Consider the following 13,572-nt stretch of genomic DNA (forward strand, 5'->3'; position numbering starts at 1 on the left):
GAATGTGCAGTGAATGGACACAGAGAGCAGCAGCAAGCAAGCCGCAAGAGGGTGGGAATAAAAAATAAATAAATCTTAAAAAAAAAAGTAGACCTCAGGGGCTCAGACTCAATGGAGCTCTCTAACTGCTCACATCCCACCCTGGGCAAACACCTCCCGGCTCACAGCAGGTGCCCCACAAATGTTGACTCCCCTTCTGCTCTGCTGTCCTGCTTACTCCAACCTCCAAAGCACCTCTCTGTGGCGTCTTAGAAACTGGATTTGGAGGAAGGCCCCCTAGCCCCTGCCAAGGCTTCTCTGTAAGGCAAAGACACCTCCCAGCCGCGGGGCCGCTGCTGGCCTGGCTCGCCTGCCCGGGCCCGGGGCCCGCCAGGGCGGGGCCGGCTGACTGCTGCTCTGCGCGGGGGGCCTCCAGAACGCTTTCCTCCCCATTCCTCCACCTGCCCAGAAATACCTGCTTCTCATCCGGGGTAGCCACTCTCCCCCTGGCAGGAGCCCTTCTCCCGGAGCAGTCCCCAGCGCTCCTGAGCCCTCTACTCCTGTCCTCCCTGCCACCTGTCCCAGCAGGGAAGCGTCTCCAACACTCACCTGGAACGCACCAAGCAGACACGAGCCCCAGAGCACCTTGGGGTATAACTTTATTCGCACACTCCAGAGGCCCAGTCTGACGGGACACAAAGGGCGTATTTTCGCCAGTGACAAAACAAAACAATGGATACAGCACGTCTGTTAATACTAACCATTTTAATTTAAATTAATAGCATTTCTGGAAGACAAATGCAGTTGATAGAAAATATAAAAACTTTTACTGTACAAATTTTACATCACATTCAGAAAAGCGAGTGTGTCCCTCATGGCCGCAGGCTCCATGGGGTCTGCACGCACCGCAGACACCCAGGAGGACGTCGCAGCATCACACAAGCTCCCCGACCAGCTTCACATTTATGTCTCCCCCCACTCAGTACAGAACAACAAAGACACAGGCTGACAGAGCTCCGGCCCCTCTGTGACCACAAGGAAAAATGGCACGAGGCCGCAGAGGGATTCCAGAGCCCTGCCCGTGTGTTTGATTTGGCGAGACCTAGGTCAACCTTCTTACACATACAGCTAACCAGCAAGCAGCTAAGATTCAGGCCCCCAGGCTGGCTAGACACCGGGGTGGGGGGCTCTGGTAGTTGAAGGCAGCAGGGACGCAGACCCTCAGGTGCTGGAGGGGAGGCTGAGAGCGGGGGGCTCCACTCTTACAGACCCCGGTGGGCATCTCCACGGCCCCCTCCCAGCGTTCTCTCCAAGGAGGCCCCCTGGCAGCTCCATCCCCTTCACAGTTGGCTGAATTCACAGTATCTGTCATCCGTGTGTTTCCAAGGCAGCAGGCGAGACCACACAGAGGGCCGCGCGCTCCGAACCTCCACTCACAGTCACCCGAAGGCGAGCAGGGAGAGGCGGGACCTTGGGGGGTCTTCAGACATCTCTTAGCCCTCAGGCAGTGCAGGGGCGCAGACCTGAGAGCCCGCGGGAGGCTGCCCAGGGCCCCGGGGTGGGGAGCTCCTCAGTACCTCAGGCCCACCCCCTGGGGGGCTAACGGTTTCTGGGGTGGTGGCAGAGAGCAGGACCCAATCGTCAGTGCCTTAAGGGTGGGGACTGACCTCTCCCATTTCTGGGTCCAAAGCTTCTCAAGTTGAAGTGAACTGAGGATGTGGCATTTACAAGAAAGGGAAAAACGCAACAAAACAACAAAACCAAACAAGCTGCCTCTGTGGGCTGGGAGCCTCCTCTGGCCTGGAGGCAGGAGAAGGGGAAGTTCGAGCCTGGCTCTGTCTCAGCTGACTGGGGCTCACTGGTTCGTCAGTGGGGTCACCCTTGCTGAGGGAAGGCCAGTGTCAGCACTGAGCTGGGGCTTCAGAATGTGACCCCAGAAGGTAAGAGGCCAAAGACATGCAGGCTGCAACCCGTGGAAGGCACAGGTGTGGGGGGGAGACCGACACATCCACGGGGGTGGCAGAGACACACCAGGGGGCTTTGGGGTGGGGTCGCAGGGAGGGCTAGTTTGGGAAGCCATAGGGATGGTGGGGTGACAGGAGCCAACCACAGAGCTGAATCTAACTGGTTTGCAGCTCCTCTACCTTCCTTCCACTCCCTAGCTGGGGTTAAGGTGCTATCGTTTAGGGGTGCTGATGGGGGGAGCTATGGAGAAAGTCTCTGGGGTGTGTTTGCACTGCTGTACAGCTGTGCTCTCGAAGTAGTGGTCAGTCAAGGGGGGCCTGGCCAGAAGCGCGGGAAGGCAACCCCACAGGTTCTGGCTGAAGAGCCCATTTTACGCCAAGGCCAGATTGTGGTGCCTGGGAAGGCTCTAGAAACCGAGGGCCTGGCCAGGTGCACATTGAAAGGGGTGGGTGGGCCACACACCTCCCCATATCCGCTCAGAGCCGAGACTGAGCTAAGGTTTCAACAAGACTGAGGAAGAGGAAGAGGGGGGAGCCTCGGGGCCTTCTGGCATTACTGAGGACGCGTATCTAGAGAGCCAGTCACCACGTGGCTGGGAAGGGTGGGCTTGGGCACCACCCCCTCCCGTCTCCTCTTCCTCCCCTTCCCTTCCTTCTTCCCTTCCTTGTTCTCTCTGATTTGGCCTTCAAGACACAGCTGCTGGCTGGCCCAGGCCCCTGCTCCTTGGGGCCTTCCTGGGGGCCTCACGAAAGCAGCACATCTCTACAGGTAGGTGGGCGCTTCCTCATCTTGCAGGGTCACCTGCCATGAACCACTGGATCCGTCCAGGTTTTTGTTTGGATTCTGTCTGTCTCTACAGGAATGGGCTGGATTACGGGGTTGGAGATGAACTCAAGCTCTCCAGGACCTCCGACCCCTGTGATCCAGCAGGGCTCGTGGCTAGGTGTCCTCTGCAAGATGAAGAAAGGACGGTGTCCCTTTGACAGGCCTGGGGGAGACCCTGTAGAGGGAAATTCCCCACTGGTGGGGTTTGGGGCCAAAGCAGAGGCCAGGTCCCTCCTTGCGGTGTCCCCCTACCCCCAGAAGAGCCACGGTCCTGGTGTCTTTCTTCCTTCTGGCCTGGTATTCGTCCCTCATTGCCTGCAGGGTCCTCCAGAGGGGACGGCCACTTCCGCCCTCCCAGCCAGTAGTGCCAGTGTGCCTTGCAGACTCTGGGTTTTTTATTATCACCTCTTGTAAAACACCGAGTTCATGCAGCAGAAACGTACATGTAAACATTTGCTGTCTGGACAGGTTCGGTTGTAGGTGGCATCATTTTAAGAAACGGCACGTGTGGCTCCATCTCTGGAGTGCTTGAATGGTTCACGCTCTTGGTTTGCAGCGCCGGCTTGGGAGGAGGCTGGCATTTTGAAGAGTGTTTTTTTCCCACGGTGGTTGTTCGGGTGTTTGAGAAACACACAAAAAGAAACTGGCAGTGGAAAACCTGCACACCTGGCTACACCTTTGGATTACTGGACTCCAGGACGCCCAAGCCAAACCTTTCAAACCGGGGCACAACTTTGCTGCTGTTAATGCTGCAAGGAGGAAGAAAAACAAGGGTTACAGCCTCATTGGTCTTGCTCAGAATTAGGCTAACACTAGCTAAACAAGCAGTGGGCCAGCTCCAGAAGCTCGGCAAAGACCACCCACCAAGAAGGGGAAGTGACTGCACGGCTGCTTCTGGTCACTTGTGGCTGGAGGGGCTGAGGCCTCGGCCACTCTCGTCCCACGAGAGCAGGGACAGCACCTCACTCATCTCTGAATCCCTGGCACCCAGTAAGTTCAGGAACTGCAGTAAGCATCTGAGCACTTTTCTCATTTGCAGCCCAGGAAGACTCTTGTGTGTGAAACTGGGGGAGAAGAGAAATGGGAGCCCCAGAACTGAGAGGGGCATCTAGCACTCCTTTTGGAAATGACTCCCAAACTTTGGGGTGCATCAGGGGCATCTGGGGAGTTGGTTGAAATGCAGATTCCCAGAGCCTGTCTCTAGAAGCACAGGCCTCGGGAGGCCAGGGTGGTGCCCAGGAATCTGCATTCAGTAAGCACGCCAGTGACCCTGCTCTCCATGGGCTGTGGCCCACCCTCTGGACCAAGGCTGACTCGGCGTCTAAGGAGCAGATGAATCTCCTGAGCAGATGTAAAAGTGGTAAATTTGCAGAGGGGTGGGGGCAGAAGCTTTGTTTGTATCAGTGAAACTGTTTGGAGACAGGCACCCCTTGCTTCAGGAACTCTTCTGAGGGTGCCTCCAGGACCCAGGCCGCAGCGGGGTCCAGGGCAGCGGGGCATTCTGCTCTACCACTCCTGTGACCACAGCTCTTGGCAGCTCTGAGATCATTCCACTCCTTGTTGGATGAGACCCCCACGTGTTAGAAGCCACGCAGAACCCCTGCCTTAGGTGCGATGGGCACGCCCGGGGCTGGGGGATGCTCAGGGAGGAGGGGTTAATCTCACTGAGCCGTCAGCTCTGAGAGAGGACCACCCAAACAAAAACAAGACCACCCCGCAGAAGGAAACCGGGGAGAGCAGTAAAAGCTCCGTCCTGGGAGGCAGTTCAGAGCTGCTGAAACCACCCTGGGCGGTGTGGTTAGTGGGAGCTTCCTGCTGAGCAGTTAGGCACACGCGGGCCACGCGGAGAGGGAAGAGGCCAGCTGGACAGACAGGCAAGCCAAAGAAGAAGTCTCGGGGGAGAAGACTGGAGCAGCAGAGACGCCATCCCCGGGTTAGTGCCACATCTCGCGCCGCGTTTTAGCAGGAGTCACGTCCCGAGCGGTCGATTAGGAGGAAAGCCCCGGCGCATGCAAGGCAGCCAGGCCTACAACCTACAGGAGAGAGACGAGAGGGAGAGCGGCGTCAGTGCCCGCAGCCCCCACAGGGCCTGGGCGAGCAGCCGGGTAGGGGCCCTCCTTCCCTGCAGCGAAGGGAGGGCCGCTCCCGACTCCAGCACCCAGGCTGGGGAGCGGGGTAAGCTCGGACACAAGGAACCTTTTCTGGAATGCCCAGCGTGTGGTTGTGCCTACAGGAAAGGTGCCCGGCAGAGGCAGCCCCCAGGCCCCCCGACTTACTTTCTAACTAACAAGTTAGAGCTTACAATGTTTGCTCACTGGCCTGGACCTTTGGGCTCGGGCCAGACCAGGCCCCGGGGACTCGGACCAGCCATCCAAGGTTTTTCCCACCCAGGGATAAGCCGTCGGCCCAAGGTGTGGCCGCCACGGCTCGTGAACAGAAAGCGTGCCCTGCACGGGGTCTTTCCTCATAGCCCTTGGAGAGAAACAAACCCTGCGTGGCCCTGCCAGCCATTTCAGCTGAAAGAATGTCGCTTTGGCTGGTGGGTGTGAGACACGGAAAGAGGAGGAAGCGGGGATGCAAAGACAAAAAGGAAGCAGGGTGCGCAACGGGATAACGGCAACAGGCGGAAAACACACTGTTCTTCCAGAACCCGACAGGAGTGCTCAGAAGTCAGGCTGATTGTAACGTCCTCTCCCGCAGTAGCGGCTCCGCCAGCGGCTGGGGTGCCCACACCCATTTTGCCAGGAGTGGAGAGCGTGCAGTTGAGCCCGGGCCGACCCAGCGGGTGACGAGGCAGGTGGAGGGGGGCCGCAGGAGTCACGATGGTGGGCAGGGGGAGAAGATGGGCCAGGCCAGCGCACCCACCACCCCCGGAAAGAAAAAAGCGACGAGACCAATGGGAAAGAAAAGAGAAAGTGAGAATTAGAGGCTGGGTGTGTAGAAAGTGGAGAGTGCGACCAAAGCCTTGGACACAGACCCATTCGGGTCCCCTGGCATGCTTTGGGGCACGTAATTGCCTAAGAAATGACTCGGTTTGCCACCTGTGAAACGAGAAGGTGGGGACGGGCGGTCTTTGGGGAACCCTGCATCGTCTCCTGGACGTCCACACTCGCCTTCCCTTTGGCAGATGAGAAGTCCGAGGTGCCTGCGGTCTGACAGGACCAGGTTCGAGCTTGGCGTCGCCCCCTCACGTCACCCTCCCTGACACGCCTGCAGGTCCAGGACTGTCCCCGGCCCCTGCCTGGATACCCCCTGCTCAACACCCAGCTCCAACGGCCCCTCTTTTGGACTCTTCCTCGACACAGCCCCATGTCTTGGTGCGGCACTCGGCACACTAATCATCTGCCCGTTTGGTCGTTCATCCAAATGCCTGTCAAGCAACTACAATGCTCTTGGGACAGTGCTAGGAGCCGTTGGTTGGGAGGTGACCTGCCACCTGGAGGTTTCATTGCAGTGCCTGCCTGCTGCTCTGCCTCCCGAGACCAGAAGCCAGCCCTGGGTATCCTGGGGTGTTGTAGGTGCTCAGCAACAGCTAACCGGTGCCCTCACCCCAAATGGCAACATCCCAGCACCCTCTGTACTAGACCCTGACCATCTTGAGAGCATTGTAAGACCCGGCCTTCCCTAACTCCACACGGCCATCCATCAGGCCTCCTCCAGCTGGCCTAAATCAACAATGGGGACTATAGCTCTCCTGCTTGCAGCCCCTGTCCAGGCAGCCCTGCAGTGGGAGCCCTGGTTTGGTTCTTTCTCAAGGTGGGGGCTACCAAACTCAAATCTGGTCATAGGCTAAAAATGGATTTTGCATTTTAAATGATTGCAAACAAAACAAACCAAAACCAAAACAAAGAACACATAAATCGGGGGCCATATGGCCGACAAGCCTAAAATATTTACTATCTGGTCCTTTACAGAAAAACTCTGGCAATCCTTGCTCTATGAACACTCACTATTGTTCATCTTAGCTCACTGGTAACATTTTCACATGACGAAAGCTGAAGCCCACCTAATTCCATTAGAGGTTGATATACAGGAACATGACAAATCCAACATAAGCATAAAAGCCAAGAATGCCAAAAATAGGATGGATTTGTGCCAAAACTGCATGCTATTGCCAACTAAGCTGATGAAATGGAGCTACGCCACACACCTGGGCATAGGCAGCTTCTCTCAGGGGCTCTGAGTATAACACTGGGTGTGCACCCACCTACATGGGTACAGAGACTGCGTGTCTCAGGCTACCTGGGACGGTGGGGGATGGCAGCCAGGCCCAGGCCCCCCACCCCTATCCAGAGCAGCTCTGTGTGAGATTTCACTTTTGGAAAGTGCCCTGCACCTTTAAAGAATTTAAAACATTCACCTGGTCCAGGGGCAGCCTGAAGGCCAAATCTGGCCCATGACCTATTTTTATATGATCTTTGAGCTAGGAATGGTTTGATCATTTCCAAATAGCGGGGAGGGGGGGAGGGGGGGAGGGGAGGAATACTATTTTATGACATGTGAAAATGACATGAAATCCAAATTTCTGCATCTATAAATATGGCTTTATTAGAACCCTGCCACACCCACTGGTTTGCATATTGTCTGGCTGCATCCGGGCTGCAGAGCAGAGTTGCATGACCGAGACAGCCTGTGCCAGGGACACGGTTATAACTTGATTTTGCCCTTGGGCGCAAGGGCTAAAATAGTCATCCCCTGGCCCTTTACAGAAAAGGTTTTCAGACTCCGATCTTGCCCCAACCCCCTCCTTTTAGAGACCAGAAAACGGAGTCCAGAAAAAGGATAGGGCTTTCTCAGATTCCCGCCAAGGGCGTGTGGCAGGACCAGGGTCTCTCTTTTAGTGTGCTGGACGACGGGACCAGACGGATAGAGAGGAAAGCCTGCTCAGCAGGACCGAGGGGAGACGACAGTGGCCTCAGGGGTGGCGCCCAGCCCTGCCCAGGGGTGCACAGGACTGTGGGGCTAAACACAAGGGGTGAAGGGGCTTCCACAGTCAAAGCACCACAGAAGCCCAAGTGACCGGGCTCCCAAAATGGAGGCTGACTTTTTGTTCCAGAAAGCTCTTTGAGTCTGTGCCATTTTAAAGGCTACCTGGCGCTGCCTGTTTTGGCGATGCTCAGTACCCACGCGCTCTGACCTCCACCTGGCGCCATCCAGCTCCTTCCTCAGGCAGAATCTTCTTGTCCTGGCCTAGCCTGGGGCCAGCGTCAGCTCTGATCTGATAATTAGCCATGTGAGAACTGGAGACACTGGTCTTTCAAAAAGTCCTCAAAATACACTTGGGTAATTAAACCTTAGTATTACTTGGAGCAAGGGAATTGTTCACCTTCTGGCTAATCTGCTTTATATACTTTCCAGGGCAGAGTCTTGGGCAAACAGAGCAGGGGGTGCCGTCTAAGAACCAGGGCAAGGGCCTGACTCAGCAAGGTGGTACTTACTCAGCGGACTTCCAGAAGTGTCCAGGGTGGGAGAGCCGCCGGTTCAGCTTGGGCAGTTTCTCCAGCATGTCCATCAGCACGGTGAAGCTGGGCCTGTCCTGCGGGTCGAAAGCCCAGCACGCAGACAGGATCTCCTACAGACGGAGCCGGCATTAGTGGGCACGAGGGCTGGCTGCGGGCGCCCGGCTGGGGTCCTCTGATGCTCTCACCACCCCCTGGCTCGTAGGCCCTGAACACCCTGCCGACATGAACAGGAAAAGCCATTTCCTGGACTAGGGATGAGGATTCACTGCATTTCAGAAGAGTACTGGTGCCTCCAGTACAAAACGAAACACGTGAGCTCGCATCCCCTCCTTCCTTCTCTGACCTCACTGAAATAAAAGGAGTGGAGTTTACAGCTGGATAAACTAGAAGTGGGAAAGAGCAGAAATGGGGGTCACTGATCTTCAGTAGGCGGAACGTGGAAGGAAGCACACCAAGGGGTAAAACTGATGCTCGGCGTGTGGGCTGGCTGCAGTGGAGGCGGGGGCCTCGGGTTAGTGAGAAAGGAGGCTGGAGTGGCAGGAAGGCCCAAATATCAGGGCATCAAGTGAGAGTTGGCAGAACAAGCTGTCCCACTCACCCATACCCAGGCCTTCTTCCCACACAGATGTTAGTACCTCCAGAGCAGAGACCTGTGACAAAACAGGTATGGAAGGTGCTCCGAGGGAAGCGGACTTGGCCCAGTGGATAGGGCGTCCGTCTACCACATGGGAGGTCCGAGGTTCAAATCCCGGGCCTCCTTGACCCGTGTGGAGCTGGCCCACGTGCAGTGCTGATGTGCACAAGGAGTGCCCTGCCACGCTGGGGTGTCCCCGGCATAGGGGAGCCCCATGCGCAAGGAGTGCACCCCGTAAGGAGAGCCGCCCAGCGTGAAAGAAAGTACAGCCTGCCCAGGAATGGTGCCGCACACACGGAGAGCTGACACAACAAGATGACGCGACAAAATGAAACACAGATTCCCGTGCCACTGACAACAGAAGCGGACAAAGAACTCGCAGCATATAGACACAGAGAACAGACAACTGGGGTGGGGGGGAGAAGGGAGAGAAATAAATAAATAAAATTAAAAAAAAAAAAAAGAAGAAGAAGAAGGTGATCTGAGAACAGGGCAGAGTGCACCCCACGGCTCAGAACCAGCACTCGGGCCCTTATTCTCAAATACAACTGGACCCATGTCAGGAAAACCAGAGAGAAACCAAAAATAAATAGAAGCACTGAACTCTGAAGGAAGCGGCATCAGGGCAGGGACCTCCAGGAGCTACTGCATTCAAAAAACAAGATCAGAATGTATGGAAGGGCTTAAAATGAAAAACAGGACTTCTGAAACAAAATGCTCTTTGAAGTACTAGGAGGCAAAGCCACGGATACCCCCAGATTGTGGATAGGATGTTGTAGATAAGGATATAAAATCCAAGGTAAGAAACATGGAGACTCACCTTAACAGGACAAATTCTGTTTGATAGCAACCCCTATAAGAGAAAACAAAGATACCAGAGGACAGGAAATGATAAGATAAATAACAGAAGAAAACTTGGAAATTTTCTGAAGGGAAGCAAGAGTCTTCAGATGATAAGGGCCCTCACTGAAAAAAAACCACACAAATCTATATGCAGGCATAGCTCTATAAAATCTCACTGTAACAGGGATCCAGGGAAGATCCTGGACACTTCCAGAAAGAATAAAGCAGGTCACCTACGAAAGCCTGAGAATCAGTCCAACACCAGACTTGTTGACCACGCACTGGGCGGTCACTAGACAGCAGAGCAAATATTCAATGTTCTGAGGGAAAATTATTTTGAACCAAGAGCTCTGCTCCTGGTATAAGGAAAAAATGAGGACTTTTTAGGTATGCAAGGACTCAAAGATGATCTCCCATGTATCCAGTGGGAGGGAGTTTCTTAGGTTATCTGGACTGCAAAAAAAGAAAGGTGAAGACATAAGCTAACAAGAAATAGTACAACTGACCATGAATGAATGAAAATAAACAGAAGGATAACTGCTGTACAGCAGGCCCCAAACTCCTTATAAAAAGAATCAGAAGGCTCTGAGAATAGAGCAGATTCAATAGACAGAATGTGGAAGGAGCTGCAAGATCTCAGGAGTACGGAGAAGGTGTTGGCTCCTTCTCTCACCAAGAAAAAATGAAAGGCAATTAGAAGCCAGCAAAATTGGGGAACAATTGGCAGAGTGTAAGAAAAGAGCTGAACCCATGAAGAAGAAAACGTGGTCCTGGCTAGCCACCAGAGCAGCGGCTAATGACATGTAGAATTGATGGAACAAGGAAGGCGGGTGCCATTGGAGATGGTGCCTGGGGTGGGAAAGAATGGGTTGAAAGACTGCTGGGTTTCATGAACCCTCTGGCTTCTTGGTTCCCCCTAAGTGCAGGCAGACTGAGATAGGAGACCCAAATCATTGTGGCTCCCTCAGCACATGAAGCACTGCCCAGGGGTGAACTACATGGCAGCTGCCACTCAGAAGGCACGCCCTGCTTTTGACTATGACTCAGAATATTTGTATAGGGAAGCGGATGTGGCTCAACAGATAGAGCGCCCGCCTACCATATAGGTGGTCCAAGGGTTCAATACCTAGTGCCTCCTGGCTCATGTGGTGAGTTGACCCACACGCAGTGCTGCTGTGCACAAGGAGTGCCGGCCCACACAGGGATATCCCCGCGCAAGAAGTGGCACCTGCACAAGGAGAGCCGTCCCGCATGAAATCACAACCTGCCCAGGAGTGGTGCCACACACACGGAGAGCTGATGCAGCAAGATGGTGCAACAAAAAGAGACACAGATGAGAATACCAGTGCCACCTGATGAGAATACCAGTGGACACAGAAGAACATACAGCGAATGGACACAGAGAGTGGACAACGGAGGGGGGGGAATAAATAAATAAATCTTAAAAAAAAAAAAGAATATTTTATAGTCATTAGCCAACAATGTCCACCCCGCCCCTGCAAGAGCAACATATTAAAAACAAAAGACTCAACAAGAAAAAGAACTCTCATGAGCCAGCAGTCAAGTGTTGTAACATTTTCTTTCCCCTCACCTGCCTACCCCATTACCCCCTCTCCAAGCTACTCTTCAAAAGCTTCAAAGAAAGACCCATAACCTGGCACTATAGGGAATCCTTCCAAACCTCTAGCTCAATTAATTCAGAACTCTGGTTGCCTAATGGAAGTTACCCGAGGAGATTTGCTTAACAACTTAAAGTTACCAATGACAAGGCCAACTCCATCAGCATCCCTGGGGGTGAGGCCCTGGCACTGATATCTTTAAATCTGTGCAGCTAGCACGGAGCCCAGACTCCCAGTGCTGACAGCTCTGTACTCTGCTCCAGCCCTTCCCACCATGAAGCAGGCAGAAAGGTAGTCAGATTGTTTGAAGAACATTTTTTTTTCAGATAAAGGAAACATATACATACTCTGGCTTATATAAAGATGTCTTTAATAATTTTATTGTACAAGGTAAACATTGGAATAACCTAAAGTCTAATGACAGAAAAGTAAGTTACGATGTCACCATAGGAGAGAAAGCAGATTTGCTAATCATTTGAGGTAGAGTATACAATGCCACATGGGGGAAAAAACCAGGGGCAATGTAGGTAGATGGGGACAAAGGAAAGCATCATAGCCGCCAACTTCTGGTTTATAAGGATTGTCTTTCTTGTTGATTCTTTCCCTGTTCACTGAAATTTTTTAAAAAAAATCAGCTATCAGGTATGATCCTGATTTTGTTAACGATATAAATGTTTTAAATATCTTTAAAGAAGGCCAGGAGGCAGTAGCCGCTTCAGCCGCCATCCGAGCTGAGCCCAGAACCCGGCCATGGAGGCGACATCGGGAGCCTGGAGTCCTGAGCCCATGCCCCGCGCCTGCGCTGCCCTCCTCCGGCTCCCGAGGGTGCGCCTCGGTGAGGGCGGCGTGCACATGGCTCTGGCCCAGGAGGAGGCCCAGAAGGACGTGCCCAAGAGCAGCGAGAAGGTGCTCCCGCCCGCCCCGCCTACCGCCCTGCAGGGCTCCAGACAAAGTAGAACAAGTTGGCTAAGGAAGAGCCTGGTGCTGTGACTCCGGAGGGGAATCCTGCAGACCTCGGAGCAGCCCTGCACGGATATCCTGCCAGATGGCTGCACCACTATGGAGTAAAGCGTACCACCGAAGGGAAGCGCTCTGCAGGTGTCCCTGCTGCTTGCTACCAGACCAACCAGGAAAAAAGCGAGATCTTTGAAGGAGATGAGGCTGCATTCATCAGTGTGCCTGTCCCAGAGTTTGCAGACAGCGATCCTGCCGCCTCTGTGACTTGAACGTGAGGCTCACAGCTACGGTATTCCTGAACCTGGAGAAGTGCCATGTGCGCCCTCTGAACTCTTCCATTATCAGGCTGCCCAGATTCCTACTGGGGTTACTCATTAACATCAAAGCTGGAATCCGGGTGCCCCAGTCCTGCCCGACGTGTAAACACAGGCTTATCACGGATCACACCGCAAATACCGATGCCTGGGATTCTTTTATTTACCGACTGGGCTGTGGAGGAAACTTACTAACCACAATGCAGGGAAACCATGAGAGGCATTCAGAAACGTGCGGTCAGCACGTACCATGAGGCAGCATTTTGAAAACAAATTTGCCATGGAAACTTGAGTTTGCTCTTGAGCAGTGATGAAAACATCACGGAGAAAGACTGGCCACCACGGCATAAGCCTGTTTGTATTTTCTGGGCAGTGTCATGAAAATAACACACAGGGTTCACAAACTTTTCATCATCTAATTAAATTAAAACCGTGGCTCTGGGTGGGTGGGATGAAGACTAGCGGGAAATCCAGAGGCGGAGCGGATAGCTTTCGTGCTCTCTATGCTTCCCTGTTCTTTCCCCAATTTTCAGCAAAAGTGTATGGTTTTTAAGCTCTACCTTAGACCCCTGCGAGGGGGAGCCCCTCACTGGCCCCACATCTCAGGGGCAGCCAGGCAACGCGCCCCGGCCCCGCCCGCTGTCCGGCCTCCCTCGCAGCCCGCACGTGGCTACTCACGCCGACTTCCTTGCCCAGGCTGACCGAGGCCAGGACGCGCCTCACGCCTTCCCCGCTGCCGACCTGCCAGATCAGGGCCTCCGCCGCTTGGTTCTTAAAGGGCCAGTCTCTCGCCTGTAGCTCGTACCAAACGGTCCTGCGGAGACCAGGCACGCGGTGTGAGCCCCTGCCCCGCGGGCTCTGCAGCCAGAGGGCGGCAGCTGCAGGCCAGGAGCCAGCCAGAGGATCCAGGATCCTTTACCAGCCCTTCCTCACCCTGGAGGTGCCCTCCGGCTGCAGAGATGGCTGCTAGGTAG

At 54.3% G+C, this 13,572-nt stretch overlaps 1 protein-coding gene across 1 annotated transcript in view; it reads right to left on the reverse strand.

The window, feature by feature from the left end:
* Positions 1 to 621: 621 nt before the first annotated feature.
* Positions 622 to 13,572, reverse strand: part of KSR1 (kinase suppressor of ras 1) — a 151,649-nt gene continuing 138,698 nt past the window's right edge. The window contains exons 18-20 of the mRNA XM_058283821.2: positions 13,277 to 13,412; positions 8,208 to 8,341; positions 622 to 3,518 (exon numbers count right to left, since the gene is read on the reverse strand). Of these exons, the coding sequence (XP_058139804.1) occupies positions 3,440 to 3,518; positions 8,208 to 8,341; positions 13,277 to 13,412 (349 nt within the window). The 3' untranslated portion in view covers positions 622 to 3,439. The remainder of the gene's footprint in view (positions 3,519 to 8,207; positions 8,342 to 13,276; positions 13,413 to 13,572) is intronic.

Source organism: Dasypus novemcinctus, chromosome 21 (assembly GCF_030445035.2).
Source record: "Dasypus novemcinctus isolate mDasNov1 chromosome 21, mDasNov1.1.hap2, whole genome shotgun sequence".
Classification (NCBI taxonomy): Eukaryota; Metazoa; Chordata; class Mammalia; order Cingulata; family Dasypodidae; genus Dasypus; species Dasypus novemcinctus.